General features: G+C 47.6%; 1 protein-coding gene across 3 annotated transcripts in view; it reads right to left on the bottom strand.

The window, feature by feature from the left end:
• The window catches only part of PRKCB (protein kinase C beta), a 328,355-nt gene that overhangs the window by 146,331 nt on the left and 162,029 nt on the right, over positions 1-19,995 (bottom strand). For all 3 annotated transcript variants that reach the window (XM_055340824.1, XM_055340826.1, XM_055340825.1), the window contains 2 exons: positions 14,197-14,308; positions 13,762-13,890 (listed from right to left, as the gene is read on the bottom strand). In XM_055340824.1, coding sequence (XP_055196799.1) covers positions 13,762-13,890; positions 14,197-14,308 — 241 coding nt within the window. The remainder of the gene's footprint in view (positions 1-13,761; positions 13,891-14,196; positions 14,309-19,995) is intronic.

Here is a 19,995-nt window from a genome sequence, read left to right as displayed (position 1 = left end):
GCAGGGCATCTTGTGTGATGAGGAGGCGCTTCCAATTAAGAGAGCGGTCTGGGGACAGCGCCATGGGACAGGCAGCTGGTGTTCCAGGTCACAGGTCATAGGTTGGGGATTAGCAGAGATGGCTGAAGGTGCGAGGAAGCCTCACCTGGGAACTGAAAGATTCTGGGGCACCTAAGAACTGTCTCCAAATGAGTTCCAGGCTGTTAGCAAACCTGTGCCAGATGAGCCAGGGATGAGACAAGGAGAAGCTTCACCAAGTTAATTAATAATACACTCTCTGGCAGGTCACTGGGCCTGGCTTCTTGGATCCACCATCAACTCCACCGTGGCCCTTTCTCTGGGTCTTCTGACGCTCGCCACCTTCCAGATCTTCCTGTCCCCAGCTTCTCCAAGCTTGCATAAGATCTAATTCCTCCAGGAAATCTCTTGTTGTATGGGCATCAGAGTGGCTCTGATTCCCTGAATAGCAGGGCTTGGCAAGGCCCAGCATCCCATGCTAGGTGGGAAGTGGCCATGAAGCCCTGCCCAAGCCCTATACCCAAACCCCTTTGTATGCAGTGTTCTCCAGTGTCATCTGAACATCCCGTAAACACCTTTTTATTTTTAAGTGAGAATGCTTTCTCAAGATGCTGCTGTGAACTTTATTCCATCCCTCTCCCTCTCACCTTCTGGATGCCCTCAATTCCAGCCAGCTTGAGCTGACCCAGAGCACCAAGGCAGGCAACAAGTGGTAGTGGTTAGGAGCACAGCCCCTGGCATCACACACAGAGCCTGGGGTTTCCCAGATCTGCCTCTTCATAACTCTGCGATTTTAACCTCACCAACATGAAGCCTCTTCCCCTGAAAAATGATGGTAAAGCTTCAAAGGTTCAAGGTGAACATTACTGGAGATGGTCCCCTTAAAACACCTGGCACAGGGGACGGCTGGCTCAGTTGGTTAAGTGGTCGATTTGATTTCAGCTCAGGTCATTATCTCAGGGTCTTGGGATCAAGCCCCATGTCAGGCTCCATTCTCAGCAGGGAGTATGCTTATTCTTTCGCTCTTTCTCTCTCTCCCCCTTGGCCCCTCTCCCTGAGTGCAGGCACATGCACACGCTCTCACTCGCTCTCTCTCTAAAATATACAAATAAATCTTAAAAAAAAAAAAAAAACCTATCTGGTATACAGTAAATGCTCAGTAAGTGCTGGCTGCGTACATGATTGGAACAGTGTGTCTTCAGGGGGTAGATTTACAAGTCAGGTGCCCTCCACTCCTCAGCTGGGCAGATAACATCTCTCAGGCCACTTTAGGGAGAACCAAATGTCTCATAAAACTTAGGGGCTGTAAGTTTTCCAGGCACTTATTATCGGAAGTGTTGTTGCTGCCCTGCTTCTTGTTGGCAGTAGAGCAGGAAAGAACCTCAGACAGAGGCCGCTTAAGATCTTGAAGACCAGGCCCCTGTGGCCTTTTGTGCCAGCCTAGCACCTGAGTCATGCGCTCACCCATGAAGTGTCAACCATAAGTCCTCCCTTCTTCCCTCACCCACTGTCCTGTACCACTGCTGCCTCCTCCAGGGGGCCCTCTGGGATGTCTTCAGCCAATACTGCTCCCTCCCTCATCAAGACTACAACTGCAAGAAAGATTCAGACCCCAGAGAGGCAACAGGCAAAAGATGAGGAGGTCTTTCCCACAGCCTTGACGCTAACCTATGCCCCCAGGGCAGCACTGCCAACATTGATCCCCCGCCTGCCTCTCTCCCCCTGGAACGTTCGCTGTGTCTCTGTTTTAACAGCCTCAGAGCCTTAAACTATATCTCTCCAATGGATGCCTTGATGTGCTGGAATCCGAATGGCAGATCCAGAGTGCAAACCCTGGATCCCCCACATGCTGACAGGGTGGCCAGAGGCTCGGATTCTTTCAGGTTGAGGAAAATAAAGTGACTGAATTCATAAGTTAGTTGCGGGGACTACACACAGTGACGTTGCGTGACACTCCACAAATACTCCCAGGGTCTAAGTGCCCCTGCATTTAGGAAACAAAACCCCAAAGCCCTCCAGGCTCACAAGGCCTCTCTGGCTTCCCGGCAGCTTCATTTCCTGCCCCCCCCCCCCCACCGCCCATCACCAGGCTCCAGCCAGACCCTGTCCTGTCAGTTCCCGAAATGCATAAGCCCACCCCCGGGGCCTTTGCCTGTGCTATCCCTCTGCTTGGCATGCTCTTTCCCTGGATTTCAGGAGTGGGCTCCTTCCTGCTCATCATTCAGGTCTCAACCAAAAGTCATCATCTCTACCGATGACCCAGGGGCCACCCTCAATCTGCTGTTGTTACTCTCCTTATTGCTGCTGTCTGAAAGTATTTTGTTGGCATTACTGTTCCTCTCCAATCGTTAGAAAGAACGCAGGGGCCATGAGAGTGGGTGTTTTTCTGTATTTTCATAAGTGTAAACAGTGTCTGCACACAGGAGGCACCCAACGAATATTTGTTGAAGTAGGGGAGCTAGGATTCAAACAAAGGCCTGACTCCAAAGCCCTTGCTCCAAAGCCAGACTCTACAGGTCCATAATTACTACAGACTTGCAGCAAGTCAGTGAGAAAAGCATGCGGAAGGCTGGTGACTGGAGAGCTAGCTATGCCACCTCCCCCTGGGTGGTTAGAGACAAAGGCAGAGCAGAAAGGTAAGGTTCTGGAGCATTTTACACAGGAGGCTCATGCCAGCTGTTCAAGTTTCATGAGGTCCATCCCAGGGCATGCAGGTCCATGCCAGGGCACCATGAATGGGGATTGTGGCCTCTGAGGAAAGGACATCAAAGCTGCATGACCTCTGAAATGCCACAGCCAAGGTGAGGCTGGATCTCACAAACCATCCTAGGCACATCCATCCACCTGTGGCCGCTGCACAAGAGCAGAGCACGGGTAATCCCTGCCATCTAGTGGCCAAGACATGTCCCCCTGTTTCATGGTCATTGAACAAAGGTTATGGAATTTTATTTTATTTTATTTTATTTTATTTATTTTTGAGAGAACACACATGCAAAAACAGGGTAGGAAGGGACAGAGGGAGAGAGAGAATCTTAAGCAGGCTCCATGCCCAGCATGGAGCCCCACACAGGGCTCAATCTCACAACCCTGGGATCATGGCCTGAGCCAAAATCAAGAGTGAGACACTCAAGCCAAGGAGCCACCCAGATGCCCCAAGGTTTATGGAACTTCCCAGTGCATACAGATCACCTGGGATTTTGCTGAAATGCAGATTCTGACTCTACAGGCCTGGATGGAACATGAGGCTCTGCATTTCTAACCAGATCCCCAGGTGATGCTGCTGCTGCTGCTGCTGCTGCTGCTGCTACTGCTGGTCCACAGACCACATTTAGAGCAGCTGGCGTCTTCCAATTCCTGAAGTGTGAACACCCCCAGATGGAACACTGAGGCCTGGGGAGACCACACAATGGGAAAGAGAATCAGAAGGCACCAGAGTAGTATAAGCTTTTGAGGTCAGAGAACTTAGCCCTGGAGGCAAAGTCGTGGGAATGGGCTGTCAGTGTGGGCCACCAGGGAGAAGCAGAAAGAAGAGGACAGGCTTCCTGCGACCTGAATCGGGAGATGCTCTTAATAAGGACTGCAGGAAGGCGTCAAAGGGCAGATGCCACGAGGGCCAGAGATCAGGCCCAGTTTGTAGGATGAATGCTATGCAAGATGCACACTAGTGACAGTGAAGACCCAGAAACACCTCAAAATGCCTGGGTCCCACTCTGCCCAAGCTGAGACACCCCCCAGCAGTCCTCCCCAAAGCCTCTGGCATCAGCCACTTAATTTTCACTGCTACTGTTGCTGGAGAATTTCATTTGAATTCCTTTTTCTTATTCAGAGATCCTTCCGTGTTTATTTTATGTTTGAAAAATTACAAAAGTGATTGTGTTTATCGCGACCAGAGCAACAGTTCCTAAGACATACAGAGAGCCCCCTTCCCTGCCTCACTCTCTCTCTGTTCCCACTTCCCAATCCTTCTGCGATCCCAATGTTTACAGCCTGGTTTGTACCCTTCCACACCTTACTTCCCACCCTTATAAAAATACACAAACATCACTTCACACATAGTAAGTGTCTGTTGCAGCTGCTTATTTCTTCGAAATGAGATCATACTAAATATATTTTTATGCAACTTAATCTTCTCACTTAATAATACATCAAAGATGTCCCTCCAGGTCAAGGGTTGGCAAATGTTTCTAATGAGGGCCAGAAAGTAAATATTTTAGGCTTTGCAGACCATACAAGCTCTGCCACAGCCACTCAGTGAACTCACTACTGTATCACCAAAGTGGCCACAGTCAATACGGAAATGAATGATGTGGCCGTGTCCCAATAAAACTTTATTTGCAAAAACAGGCAGTGGGCCGCACTTGGCCCACAAGCCATAGTTTGCTAACCCTTTTCCAGCTCTAACCTATTTTTAATTTTTTAAAAAAGATTTTATTTATTGATTCATGGGAGAGACAGAGAGAGAGAGGCAGAGACACAGGCAGAGGGAGATGCAGGCTCCCTGAGGGGAGCCCGATGTGAGACTCGATCCCAGGACCTCAGGATCATGACCTGAGCCAAAGGCAGATGCTCAACCACTGAGCCACCCAGGCATCCCCTTATTTTTAAGTATTAATTAACCTGTATTTAATTATTTCGAATGTTTAATAAAAGCATAATATGAAGTACAATATACTATAGGAAAGCATACGAATCATTAATTGTACAGTTTGTGAAAACATGTGTGACTAGATCCCAGATCAAAAACCAGAATACAATCAGCTCCACAGAAGCCCCATGCACCCATTTTAATTCACTATTTTCAACAACTGCATGATATCCCACAAGACGGATGTGCCCTAATTGGGCAGACTCTAATTCTTTGCCACCACAAACGGAGTATCTATAAACATGCTTGTTCTGGACTTTGTTTCTTTGCATGCTAATGTTTTATTTCAGTAAGGCTGAAATTGGAAATCTGAAAATCCAAGTGTGTGTGTGTCTGTATATATATATAACAGATTTTGCTGGACCCCTTCCCGAAAGGCAATGACAAGTCACAGCCCTGCAGGTCCTGATGGTGCTCCCTTTGGCACAATTATTTAGAAACAGTCTGTGTACCCAGCGTATCCTGAGGTTTGAGGGCCTCAGACAGTGGTCATTCCGATGAGAGTAAACATTAAAGGAAGAGGAGAAGGGACACTGAGTAGAAAGAGTTTGGTCCCCTCTGTCTCAAAACAACTCCATCTTTTCGAGTGTCCAGGACACCCACCTACCACCTCAAGAGCCACAAGGCTTCAAAGGAAGGGTGGCCAAGGATCCCCTGACCTTAGATGGTGTGCAAACAACCATCTAAGCTGCACCAAAAAAAAAAAAAAAAAAAAAGAAAGAAAGAAAAAAGAAAAAAAACAGAGCTTCACAGATGGAGATATGATTTAACTCAACTAATCTGTTACCAAAACAGTAAGGAACAACCTAACAGAGGTGTCTTGCTGGGTTTGCTTCAAGGGAATTTGCTTTCCACTGAGCACACAATGAAGTATTTTCAACAAACCTCTTCTGCTGCATTACAGTTTCTCCAAACAAACAAAAAAAAAAATCCAACCACTATTAATTACGATGCAGTCTAAGGGATCAGAGGTGCCAGGGCATCCCATTCCCGCAGCTCCCGGGTGGGTGTGAGGCATGGGGGGTATGCATGTCTGCACACACTGGGCATTTTTCTTAGTATAGATGGTGTTCACAGCTTTTACCAGATCCTCAATGGCAGCTGTGACATCCAGAAAGAAGATTAATTTGATGGGGGTTGAAGTGACACAGCAGAATCCATTTGTCAAAACTCAGCCGTTGTGCACCGAATATGTGTATGCTTCACTATTTGTAAATTTTACCTCAACCGTTAAAAAAAAAAAAAAACCTGTAAATAAGCATGGTATTCTAGTCGATGATGTGCATGCTTAAGTGTTTAGGGGAAACTGAATTGATGGCTTCAATTTGCTTTGAAACGTGTCAAAAATAAGCAAATTGACGGAGAGTAAGGGAAGATGGTTAACGATCAAGCAAGTGTAATAAATATCAATAGCAGATTCTAGGTGATGAACAAATGGTATTCACTGTAAAATTCTTTCACCTTTGTTGCACGTTGGACATGTCTCATAACATTTGGGGTGGGGGGAATACTAACTGGTAATGTACAAGGGATGGGAGAAATGCACAAGAACTGGATCCTATGCCTATTCCATGATGTATGGCGTTGAGAAGTTACTTTCTTCCTTGGTCTTCTGTGACTCAGGTGTTTAATGGGGGTAAGGTGGGGGGGGGGTACTGAGCTGTTCTCTGTGGCACCTTCCATTATGGACAATCATGATGCTGTGGTTTCATTTCATTCTGTAAAAGGGGCATCTTTGGAAAGAGGTCCTTTGGGGAGGAATGGCTTTGAAGGCAGAGACTGCCCCCTAGTGGGCCCAAGTGGCCTAATTTATGATCATTTTCCGTCCTTGCCAATACTGCATGGCTGGTAATATTTCAGGATATTATTCCATCTGTATTTTCTTTCCTTACATTTTCCTTTTCATCCCCTCTTCTCTTGCCCTTTAAAGCAGGCAGCCATCTCAGTGGAAGTATGTGGCAGTGCAAAAAAGCAGAAAGAGCCTTCGGGTCATTCTTGCTCGGTGTTGCAAACTCCCAAACCTCAGAGGTTTGATTTTATTTATTTGTTTGTTTGTTTATTCATGAGACACACACACACACACACACACAGAGAGAGAGAGAGAGAGAGAGAGAGAGAGAGGAAGAGACAAAGGCAAAGGGAGAAGCTGGCTCCCTGTGGGGAGCCTGATGGGGGGCTCGATCCCAGGACCCTGGGATCACGACCTGAGCCAAAGGCAGACACTCAACCACTGAGCCACTCAGGTGCCCCCTCAGAGGTTTTAAAGAGGAGATCACATCAAGGAAGGGGATTCTGTGGCCCAGACTGTCTTGAAAAAGGTTTTGAAAGGCAGTGGATTTTAGTCTGACAAGAATGAGATTCCTAACAGAAAAAGGAAAGGTGGGGAAAGACCTCAAGGGTCTCCAGGCATTGGCCAAGTTGTGAGGTTCATCCAGGCAAAGAGACCTTTCTTGCCCTCAAGGGTCTAAAATATGTTTGGCAAAACGTAGAAACTCAATATTGTTGAACGAATAAGTGAATGGCTGGGAGAGTGAGTGAATGGATTCTAGAGGAGTTTGTACCCCAAATGTAGGGAAAGGAAGCCACACTGGACAGCTAATACTCTCCCACGCCCTCCTGCTGCTTCTGGTCTACCTTCTTGTGTGCACCATGCACCCTATTCCTTCCGCCCAGGATGCAGCATCACGGTGACACTGTGGCCATGGAACCAGAGTGCCTGGGCTCAAATCTGAGACCCACCACTGACTGTGTGACTACTGGGAAGTTCCTCAGCCAGCTCTGCGCCTCAGTTTCCTCACATGTAAATTTGGGATGATCATAACACCTACGGGAGAGGATCACCATCAAGATTAATGGACTGATCTATAGAAAGCATGTAACAAGCACTCAAGAAAAGTAGCCAGTGTTATTTTTCTCAAGTACCTTGACATGAATGAAGCTTGCCCCATCCAGATAATTCCTATAAATCTTACAGGCTCAAGCCAGCCATAGTCCTCTCTGGGAAACCTCAGGTGCCCCTCTGGGTGCTCCCATAGTACCATCACAATATTTGCTTGCCACATCACAATACAATGATCTATGCCTATCTCCCCAACTAGGCTGTGAGCTCCCTGGGGACAGAGACTAGATCTCATTGGTCATTGGACCCAAGCTGGTACTCTAGCCCTCCCTGAATGGTGAATGAATGAATGAATCAATCAATCAATCAAATCAATGAATACCTGTGCTTACTGAGCTCATCTCACCTTTCTGCCTATAACATGCCACCTTTCTCACACTGTAAACATCTAATCACTCCAAGCCAGGCCCACACGTCCCACCTCACCCCTCAGGGTACAGCACACACCTAAGTCTGCCCTTGCTCTTCTGGTCATATCCTGCCATATTGATTTCAGAGGAAAGATACCCAAGAAGAATATCAATGTGGAGGGCCTCCATAGGTTTTCTTATACTCTTTCCCCCTTGTTAGAGTCCCCATGATGGCAAAAACCTCCTCTACCCTGAAACAGTTCTTTAAGTGACAAGAGAGTCTTCTGTGAGTCTTCAGCATCCATTTCCTTTCTCTGAAAAGTGCTTTCAGAACCTCTTTTGGAATCAGGTATATGCGGAAATGTAACCTCAACTTTTCCCAGCTGCCTGTCAAGAACTTAATGTCTCTTTGTTGTTTTTCTTCTTTTGATGTGTGAATGTCAGATCTTGGAAGGATTAAAATAGTGCAATATTGGGGGAACCTAAGTCTCCTGGGAGATACTTCCACCTAAGTAGGGTTCCGTAGAGCACAGTACAATGGTGAGAGCAGTGAATGGGAGTCCCAAAGAGAAGGATAAAAAAACTTGCTCATTCTGCTTTTTTAAATAAACAGTTCCAGGGATGCCTGGGTGGCTCAGTGATTGAGCATCTGCCTTCAGCCCAGGTGGTGATCTCAGGGTCCTGGGATCAAGTCCCACATGAGGCTCACCGCAGGGAGCCCACCTCTCCCTCTACCTATGTCTCTGCCTCTCTCTCTGTGTGTCTCTCATGAATAAATACATAAAATCTTTAAAAACTAAAAAAATAAAAATAAATAAACAGTCCCAATTTTTGTGAGATATAGTTATGGATACGAATATGGGTATGGTTAAGGATTTGCAGATGGCCATAATGTAGATGGGAATGTAAATAATGAGATGCCAGTTGTTATGTTAATAGAGAGACAGTGAGTTGAAAGGGGGTTAATATGTATAAGGACACAAGCTTTATAAACTCTAGGAGCACTGTTCATATTTGACGTGGGCTTCCGACATCATGTTGTGTGCTCCCACAGTAACACTCAGCATCTTGATGTCCATATGGTTTTCTATTCCTCAACAAGTCTCACTGTTCTGGGTCTTTTCAACATTATCCAGGGAATTGCAGTAGTCTAGTCATGGCTCCAAAGAGTGGGTCCTGGTCCGGGTCCAGCTGTTTACCTGGGACCTGGTCCTTAAGAGTTTTTGTGTGGTCTCCTTCCTACAAGAATAAGTGTGTGAAATGGGCTATCTGCTGAACTTCAGTTCCTCACTTCAGAAAGCACTGATTAGGGGGTCACCTGTGAAGTCCCGGTATCCATGAGGACCCTCTGGTAGTAATACACACAACCACTGATGCTACAAATATTTAGTGATGTCCATCATACGAGGTGCTGGGGAAAGTGTGAGCCAAAGCAGACACTGTCCTGCTCTTATGGAGCTTCAAGCCCAGGAGGAGATAGAGACATTGTCAACCCAGTGTAACATTGCAACTGACACATGCTCAAGTTCAGGATACCATGAGTGTCTAGTAGGGCAGAGCTAGGAGAAGGTTCCCTGATCGTGAAGGTCTGAGGGTCTAACAAGCTGGGGAAGAGCTGAGGGTCTAACAAGAAGGGGAAGGATTACCTGTGGGAAGAAGACAAGGGGGCAAAGATGAGCATTCCAGACTGAGGAAACAGAAGGTACACAGGTCCCATGGTGGGGGGCAGCCTGGACAGGATGAAGGGGTAAAAGGAAACCAGAAGAGACAGAGAACTGAGTATGAGGCCACCACATTAGATTCATCTGTCCTAAGGGCAATGGGAAACCACTGATGGGTTTTTAAAAGGAGAACTGATGGGATTTCCATTGCGACCTTGACCTGCAAGATCCCTGACAGCAGACAGAGCCTGGATTCAAGAGCCAACGTAGATGAGGAAACCTTCAATCTTCCAGAAATACCTGTAACCTGCTGGCTTCTGGAATTGTTGGGCTTTCCAAAGAGTATGAGACAGTCAGGGAAAATGGCAAAGTGTCCTGGACTGGTGGGTGGAAAGTCCTAACACTGAATGTGCCTCTATGGTCTGGATAAAGTGAGATGATCTGGACTAGCATTGCTGGGAAGGGCTCTCCCCTCTCTGATCCATCTGGCTGGGATCAAGCAGGAGGACCTAGAGTCCCAACCACGAAACCAGAAGGATGCTTGGGGGATTGGAGGGGTATCCAGGTGTCCGAGACCCTCCACACTGGCCAATGCCCTCATCCCCCAGCTGCTCTGAGTGTTGGCTGTTAAGGGCTCAGTTATCCCATGTACAGACAATCGCCCTGGGCCACACAGACGCCACCTAGCTTGGGAGGTACCACCACCCTCCCGCCTCTGACCCCAGCAGCCTGCAGCAAAGACCGACAGTCCAGGAAGCTCGGTGAGACTAGGTGACTTAAACAACAAACACTAATTTCTCAGAGTTCTGGAAGCTGGGAAGTCTCATATGAGATGCACATCAATCCGGTTCCTGGTGAGAGCCCTCTTCCTGGCCGGCAGACAGCCACTTTCTTGCTGTGCCCTCACGTTGGTGGAGAGAGGGAAATCTGTTTCTCTTCTTCTTCTTATAAAGCCACTTATTTCATCACAGAACCTCACCAGTGTGACTTCAGCAACCCCTAACTACCTGGAGAAGGCCCCACATCCAAACACTATTCCCTTGGCTTAGAGCTTCAACCTATGAATGGGAGTTGGGGGGCAGAGTGTAGTCCACAGCACTGACTGGCCATGAAAGACCAACTCCCTGCAGGAGGGAGATGAAGAATCAGGCTGAAGCTCGTCTTCAAGGGAGACCATTCCCTTGTTTAGCTTTTTCTGCTTTGCCCTTACTCCTCTTCTCCCACCCGTAGCCCCAGTAAATCACTTGAACAAAAATCTCCATCTCGGTTCTATTTTTAGAGAACTGCGGTCAGACATCAGGTTCCTCTATCATCAAGCAAGCAACGAGCCCCTTGCCCAGGATAGACTGTGCTGGGCACGGTGAAGGGGCAACCAAGGGCCACAGTGACCTGTTGTCGAGAGGCCTGGGTGCTCATCCCCATTCTGCTCATGACACCAGGTAAGTGGTTCAGCCTCACTGAGTCTTGGGCTCTTCTTCCATAGGATGGGACATTCTGCCCCTAACTCTAATGGAGCCTCAACTTGCCTCCCTTCCCCCCCTTATGGGTCAAACCGTATCCCCCAAAGAAGATATATTCATGTCCCAACCGCAGTACCTGGGAATGTGACCTTATTTGGAAATGAGAGCTTTCAGGCTGTGATTAAGTTAAGATGAGGTCATATGAGATTTGAGTAGCTATAATCCAATGACTGGTGTCCATATAAGAAGACAAAACTTGGACACAGAGACATGCAGGGAAGAATGCCATTTGATGATGAAGGCAGAGGCCGGGATGATGCCAAGGGACACCAAAGACTGATGGAAATTACCAGAAACCAAGAGCAAGGCATGAAACAGACGCTCTCAGAGCATTCCAGAGCAAACCAACTCTGCTGACACTTTCATTTCAGACTCCTAGCCTCCAGAAGAGTTACAGAATAAATTCCTGCTATTTCAAGCCACCCTATTTCTGGCATTTTGGGACAGCATCCCTGGGAGATTACGTATCCCCAGTTCATAGGCACAGAGTGGGATTGCCAGAGAATCATCAGCTTGTGATCAAGAGATGCCCGGGCAGATCTGCGTGGAAGGGGGAAGACTCTGATCTTGAATTTGAAGGGATGCTGTATTGCACATCAGAAAAAGACTCCCCAAGAAATGCCCATAAGAGGTAACCTAGTTAAACCACAAAAATGAAATTAATAAGGTGGATGGGGGAGGGGAGACCAAACTAAGAAGTAACCTGTTAGAGTCTCACAGACCTAGGTGATGAAGCATGTGGCTCTCTAAGCCTACCTCCTGATGAGTAGAATGATAGTACTACTGCTTAGCTCATTAGAGTTGCTCAAAAAAAATTTTTTTAAAGATTTTATTTATTTATTCACGAGAGACACACAGAGAGAGGCAGAGACACAGACAGAGGAGAGGGAGAAGCAGGCTCCATGCAGGGAGCCTGATGCAGGACTCGATCCAGGGACTCCAGGATCACATCAGGGCTGAAGGCAGGCGCCAAACCGCTGAGCCACCCAGGGATCCCCAGAGTTGCTCAAAAAATTTAAACAAGATATTGCCATAAGTGCTCGGCACGGTGATTGACACATTTAAAAAACACTCCAATGTTAGCTCTTGCTTTATTGTTTTGGTTACTAACGGTGTAAGTTCTGAGAAGCCTAACTCCTCTGAGCCTTAGGATCTTCATTCATAAAATGAACATAACAGATATTTCACAGGTTGTTGTGAGGATGAAAGAGAGAACACGGAAGGCTTTTTTACCGAAGCATAATTGGCACATAACGATGTGTATGTTTACGTACAATGTATGGATTTGACACATTTATGTTTTGTGATATGATTACTGCCATGGCGTCACCTAACACCTCTATCGTAGCACATAATTATTATTTCTTTTCTTTGTGGTGGGAACAATGTATGGGCTTTGAGAGCATTATACTAAGTAAGAGCCTGTATACAGGATGGGTTCCGAACTGCCGGCTGCCCCCAGTGACTGACCTGAGCCAACACAGTTCCCAGAGAAGGACACCAGAGGGCAGCAGAGTCTCATTTTTTGCCCCACCCCAGCACCAGGAAGCTCAGTGAGAAAAAGCCTGTTTCTCCCTAGAAACCCCCAAACATCTGGATAGAAGGAAGTCAGCCACTTGCCTTCCTTTTAGAGGGGGAGAAAAAAAGCAATTCAGTGGAATGCATGTTACCGAAGAGCTCACTGGGTATCACGAACCTCAGTTTCAAACAGGGATTGGATTTTACAGGGAATATTTTTCGACTTGTACCTGGTGTAAGTGCAGCCCCTCCCTGCACAGGGCTCAACACATCACAGCTGCTGAACCAATCTGTGGCCTCAGAAGCCAACCGATTTTTGCAAACTCAATCCCTTCTGTGATCAGCTTCCCAAACTGCCAAGTCATAAAACCTCGTGTATACGGATTAGTTATAAAGTCTATAGTTTGTGTCCCAAGCACATGAGAGGGAATTCCTCCCAATGTTTTAGACCTGTTCTTGTCTGGTTGAGTGTGGGTTTTACTGTAGCTTAATGACTGAGTATTTACGAGTCCTGCAAAGCCAGGTTTCCACGTTGCTGGAGCTTCCCACATCAGAGCCAAGTATTTCGTGAACGCTCCATTCCAGGAGCCCAGAGACGCCCTGGTCCTGTCCTCCCCTCGTCCTCCTGCACCCCTCCCACCAGCTATATAATCCCCTTTCTTATTATTATTATGAGATATTTCAGAAGTGCAAAATGTATAGGGAATAAGAGAACAGGGACCCACGTAGACGCCATCAGGTTTAAGAAAGAAATTACTTCAAATATACAGAAAGGCCCCGGCAATGCACGCTGCATCCCTCCCCCTAGCTTAAGTTGTCACAACTCAGAATTTGTTTGTCATCAAGACTATTCTTCCCATTGGGAAAGATTGCGGAAGCACCAAGCATTCCTTCTTGGTTACCTTAACAAACAGAACTGCACACTCACAGACCCCTAGCAAGAGTGGGAAAAGGAGAGGGAAGGAAAGGGAGAGGGGACCTGCTGAGCTCCAGGCAGTGCAGGTGCCTGCAGTGGGGAGGGACTGGGATGGGGCAGCGTGCTGCGGTCCCCTTCCTGCTTCGGCCCTGCCCTGCCCAGCCCTCCACCAGCTTCCCTTCCCACAACAGGTTGGACCTGCAGTGCGGGCACCTGAGCCCCAGTGCCACCTACCGACAACGATGAGGACTTCCCTCTCGATGTGGGCCTGGATGTAGATGCGGCCACGGCGCTCCGTGTGGTCGGTGCCGCACAGGCTGGGGACGTTCATCACGCAGCGCTTGTGCACGTTCATCATGCAGGCTGCGAGGGCAGAGAGGCGCACGGCTCAGGCTGGGTCTCATCAGAAGGGCTCCTCCAACCCCTCCACCAAGGCCCAGATGGACAAAGGGAAGGTGGGACCCGTCTGTTCTCCCTGAAGCCGTGGCATGCATGCAGAGCCCACACCCTGCATGCCCCAAATGCTGCTGGATTGGATTGAGAGCCTCCATTCCCAGCAACAGACGACTGGCACACCAGCCCACCCAGGACTTGGGAGAATGTGTGGGACCCCAGCCCATAAGGAAGCAGCCCAGTTACCAGAGGCCACCACTGAGCAAATGTACTTACTGTCACATTTCATCCCCTGGTGGATGAGTCCATACAGCAGTGAGCCACAGTGGTCACAGAACGTGGGGCTGGAGTATGTGTGGATCTTAAACTTGTGTTTGCTCCGAGGGTCCTAGGACGGAGAGAAACAAACAAAAGAGACCAGTGTCAGTGTGGCAAGTCAAGGACTCACACAGCATCTTGGAGAATTCACCAAGAACCGTACTTGGCCCCCACGTTCCTCACGCCCATTAGGACCATCACCAGAGCTCTGCGCCCAGATGTGCATTTGACAAACGGTGGCTGAATGAGTGCATGACCGTGACAGCAGCTGGCTCCCATTGCAGCCCCAGCACATTCCCTGTGCCCAAAGTCCTCCACCTGGGAGCCCAACCGACTCCTGCCTGCAGTAAGGACTACAGAAACAGCAGTGAAACAGGTCCCCTTTTTCCAATTTCTTCCCTCTTTATCCTCTGAGCATGCTTCTGGAGTGCTCTGGAGTGACCTAAAACCCGAGTCTGAGCATAAAACCTTGCTGCTTAAAGGCTGTTTGCTAGTCCCTCATCACCTACAGAACAGAGTTCGAAGCTCAGTGAATGATGTGCAGGTTGTGGCAGAGACTACTAGTTTTTTCAACAAATACCCATCCTTTCCTTTAATAATAGAACCTTTCCGTTTGAGCGGAGAGCATGGCCACTCAATTAGAGACTACATTTCCCAGCCTCCCTTGCAGCTTGGTGTGACCATGTAATAAAGTTCTGGAGAATGGGATATGTATGCTTTGGGGTCATTCAGTTCAAAAGAATGTGTGCAAGCCTCCCTGGGCCCAAACACCTTAGATCCAAACCTGGAGCTGTTTTGAAAGGATGAAACTACCCTACTAGCCTCAGACATCGTCCCTTTGGACAGACGCCTGAGAGAAAACTTACCTTCTGACTTGCTTAAGTCACTATATTTAGGGGATATTCGTTACAGCAGCTTATGCAGTTCCCTAACTAACAAGCATACCCTTCGTAACCTAGCAGTGCAGTAAGAAGGTTCAAAGTACAGACTTTGAAGCATTAACTATCTGGGTTCTTCTTAGCTGTATAACTTTGGGCAAGTTACTTAATCTCTGTGTTTCAGTTTTCTTGTCTATAAAATGGAGTTAATAGCAATGCTATAAGCTTATTAGCCCACTGGGAAGAATAAACAGATTAATATGTGTAGGGATCCTAGAACCACCTGGCACCCTGTAAGCAGTATATGCTCTTGTGTTATTATTACTACATTTCCCTTATGATCTCAACTATGTGTCCTAAACACACACTATGTTCTCAGTACACAGGACTCATTCACGCCCCCACACATGCCCCTCTGGCTCTGCGTGTTGTCTTTCTCCCTCAATAGTTTCTCTTCTGTCACTGCACTAACCGCACAAAGCTCCTTCTTCTCTTTCTCAAAGCCAGCCTGAAAGTTGCTTTCTCTGTGAAACAATGTACTGCAGAAGGTAAGAATGTGGACCCAGGATTCGCACCCAGGGCTCATATGACACAACAGTCTTTGCTATAATGCTATCCATCTCTTCCCTCCTTTGTTCAGCTCATCACATGTTTACTCAAAACATACTCTGGTAACAGACAGAAAATAAACAAGTGAAAATAAATAGACACAGGATGCCCGGGTGGCTCAGTGGTTGAGCATCTGCCTTTGGCTCAGGACGTGATCCCAGGGTCCTGGGGTCTAGTCCCTCATTGGACTCCCCGCAGGGAGCCTGCTTCTCCCTCTGCCTGTGTCTCTGCTTCTCTCTGTGTCTCTCATGAATAAATAAATAACTCTTTAAAAAAAGAAAAAGAAGATAAATAGACACAATAAGTAGATATTATTTTGTTTGCTATTAAAGAGTTGAGTTTTTTTCTTGAAATGTTCTCTCTATATATAAACTGTACTGAATTTTACTGTATGTAAAAAAAGGTGCATTTTCCCTGCATTAAAACAATATCTCAATAAACCTGACTAAAAAAAAATCTCCAGTCACTGAAGGCTTTGGGGGCGTTCATCTTATAGCTGAGAAGTGAGTGCCTCAAACCCTCCTCCAAGGAAACACCTGTTCATGATTGGCGTTGGCCTGTAGGGGGAGCTCAGGCCATCTCTCGCTCCCTACTCCCCTGGAAGCAGGAGAGCAGGTCTAGTTGGTCAGATTCCAAGGCGGAGCTGGCACAGGTGCAGAAAGATGCACCTGCCATCTTTCTCTTTCTCTCCCGTTGGCTCCCTCGGCCTCGGGGAGGCAGCTGGGTGCAGATCCCATGATCTAGCCCTGAGGCTTTTGGGGTGAGTGGCCTGGGCCAGCTCTGCTCTAAACCCTGAAGCAAGTTCTCTTTCTCTTCTTGGCTCTTGTGCTCTCTTCTGGGTTCCCTGATATGTGGACCTTAAAGAAGCCAAGAATTTTTTCTGATTATGGTTTAAATTTCCTTCGGTGTATCTAGTATAGAAAAAAGGAGTCTCCGAGGGCCTTATGAGCTCGACCTTGAGATTTGGGACAAAATCCCAGCTAATCATATATGGCAGCTTTGCTGGGTTTTACCTTCCTCCGTGTATATGCATCTCCTCGGAATATCTCAGGGAGAAAGACTTGAGCATTTCCGACTAGATATTACCAAGAACCTTCTCTGCCCCATCATGTCTCTTCAATAAGATGAGATGCCAAGTGGCAGGAAGAATGGGAAGGGAAATGAAACATTTCCTGAGAGCTGCCCATGTGCCAAGTGTACGATGGATGTCTCACGGGCACTTTCTCCAGTCCTCAGGATATTCCATTTGGAAAGTATTATTCCCCTCTTAGCAACACTGAAATGAGCCCAGACTAGAGAGAGAGACAAATTTCCCCCCTCCCCAGGTCACCCAGCTGGCCCCCTGCTGAGCTGGGATTCACAGCCAGCTCTGCCTGGCTCTAAGGATGGGATGCACCAAGTTTCTCTCCCTTCTCTCCTCCCTCCCCAACTTCATTTACTCATTTATGCTCTTCTGTTCCAGTCCAACTACACTAGCAATTCCTTCCTTCCTTCACTCATTCACCCAGCATATGCTTACTGAGAGCCAGGGTCTTCCTAGGCATTGAGGATACAGCTGTAAGCAAGGAGCCAAAATGCCTGGTCTCATCGAATTCACATTCTAATGGCAGAGAGAAAAAAATAGAAAAAAACCACCAATATCCTGCCTTCTCAGATCGTCTCTATCATAGCATTTAAACCGATGTCTTATAATCATATGTTTAATTCCATCTCTCCAATGCTTAGGTGCAAAAAACATAGGATTTTTGCTCTGGGCATATACTGTACTTGGCATATAGAAGGTGCTCAATAAATAATTAGTTAGAGTTAGTATTTATTGTGCATTTACTTATCCAGGAACTATTTTTCAGGGATTTACCAGGCATTAACTCATGTAATCCTCATAACATCCCTAAAAGTATGTACTTTATTACACCCATTTCACAGATGAGGACTGAGGGGTGAAGTGACTTGCCCCAGGCTTCCCAGCCCTGGCAAGCACAGCATTTCACACAGTGGCTGGTGAAAACTGAGAAGTCTGTGAGTTGTGGTGGCAGCTAGGGGGCTGTGATCATTGCTGCTAACCACTGAGAGCCCCTGAGCAATGCATGTGCTGTTCTAGAAAGTAACTTGGAGAGTACTGTGCAAGACAGATTAGAGCCAGACAGGAGCAAGGAAGGCCCATTGGGCAAGTGACAGAGCAAAGTTTCCTTACGGTTTATTTAGAGGCTGTTGGAGGCTCCTCCAACCTGGCTCCCTGGCCTCCGCTTTCAGGAGGGCTCAGAGTTGTAAGCACCAGCTCCACTCACCCAATCACTTCTGCCCTCCTCCCCCCTGCTACCTGGGAGAGCTTGGAATAAAGCCACAGTCCCACAGCTGGGGGCCCCATGACTCCAAGATCCTCAAGGAGAATCATACAGGGCGTCTGTCCATGCCTGTTCGTGTGCCCCATGCCATCTCTGAGATGGGGGGGGTGGTTTTGCACTTTGAGACATCTCACTCCCCCGGACACAGGTTGACTGGTGCAGAGGTAGGCGCTTGGCTCCAATGACTCACATGTTTAGTGAATGGAACACAGGCAGCCAGGAACACAGGGCTCCAGGGCTGACGTGGCCTTTTTTTTATTTTTTTATTTTTTCAGTGGGCTTCAAGAACAGAGGAACAAAGACAACAGGCCATGTGACCCGAGGGATGGAGCTCCAGGTCGCAGTCCCTCCTGGGCCTGGCATCCTGTCCTCCCATTCCATCCAACTCTCCTGTGTCCTCTGTGTCTCCTGTGCTTATGGCCAATCTAAGGGGGCATCTGTTACCTGCAGCCAGTGATGAGCATCAAGAGATTTCTAATCACTTTGGCTCAGGTATGGCCCACTGACCAATCAGAAGGAACAGCAGGTTTAGCTGCGCTGGGAGTTAACTCTTCAGTTGCTGGCTCTGGAGAGGTAGGGGGCGGGGAGCTGCCAAGGAAAGAAGTGAATGAGTGATAGAAAGAAGAGGCTCAGAGGCCCTGGCGGCTATTTGCCGATCAGTTTTAAAGTATTTCAATATTGTGAAAACTGGTACAGTAATGCCAGTGCATACCAGTTAGATACCAGCCTGGCCTTTAACCAAAATACATGCCTTGGAGGCTGTATTGGTGGCCATTGACGAGCTCTGGGATGAGCCTGCGGACCCAGGCAGACTCTAACTCAGAACTTTTCCCCCATCCCAGGCCAAACACACTGGGTCCCCTCCAGTCCATCTATCGCCCATCTCCATCCCTGGCCTGGGTCCTCCTCGATGCTCACAAGTTACAATCTGGAGCCTGTGGGCCATTATCAACTTTGCAAACATGCTATATTTGTTCCATAGGGTACTTTAAAAAAATTCAAGATAATTGACTACATTTAATAATCATGAAATGTTAGATGAAAATGTAAACATCTGGCTCCTTTTGAAAAATCACAAGTTGTGGCAGCAGTGGACACCCATCCCTGGGAGCTGAGCAGTGGCTGCTCCCTTCAGATATGGATAAGGCTTCCAGTCCTCTGCAGTCCCTGCCACTCCCTATTGTCTCACACCATGCCTGCTTCCCCCCCCCCCCCCACCTGCCTGGCCCCTGTAGAAATTTGGGTTTATGATCTCTCTCAGAAACCCCCAATCTCCCTATCCACTGGCTGAGAACCTACCCCATGTGAACACACGCTCTAACCTCCCAAATGAGTTCACTTGGCTCAGTGTCAAATGCATTCAGAAATAGTTTTGAATCTACTGTATCATCACCCCAGTATCAACCCCTGATTTCCAGGATCCCTAGTCATCTCTCCCACCCTGGGAATCGAGATCCTGGCATGCTTCCTTTCCCCACTAGTGTGGGGGAGGTTCCATCAAGCTTTCTACAGGGTGAGCTTGGATTTCTTCATTTCCTTCCATTTCTGATGCTGCTCCCAGAGATTGCTGAATCACAAGAACAAAATAATAATGAACTATTGGGACTTTTGATGCCACCACGAATCAAACACAGACTTATCTGCCAAGCACTGTGCAAAGTGTTCTGTATCACATCATTCAATCTTCATCATGGCCAATGGCAGAAGATTATTACCCTGGTATTCCAGATGAGCACACTGAGGCTTAGAGAGGTAACTTGTTCAGTTCAAAGTCACAAAGCAAGAAATTTCAAGAGTCAGGAATGGAATCCATGTTTGCCAGGCAGCTGAGTGGGAACACGTGTGTGTCACCTGGCTGCCTCCCTGCTCCTCAGCCTCCCCGATGGTCTCCCACCTGACGGGGAGTTACAGATGATGGCAACCTT

This window comes from Nyctereutes procyonoides, unplaced genomic scaffold, assembly GCF_905146905.1.
Source record: "Nyctereutes procyonoides isolate TBG_1078 unplaced genomic scaffold, NYPRO_anot_genome, whole genome shotgun sequence".
Taxonomy (NCBI): Eukaryota; Metazoa; Chordata; class Mammalia; order Carnivora; family Canidae; genus Nyctereutes; species Nyctereutes procyonoides.
Note: the sequence above shows the minus strand (reverse complement) of the source record. Positions and strands in the feature narration are given on the sequence as shown.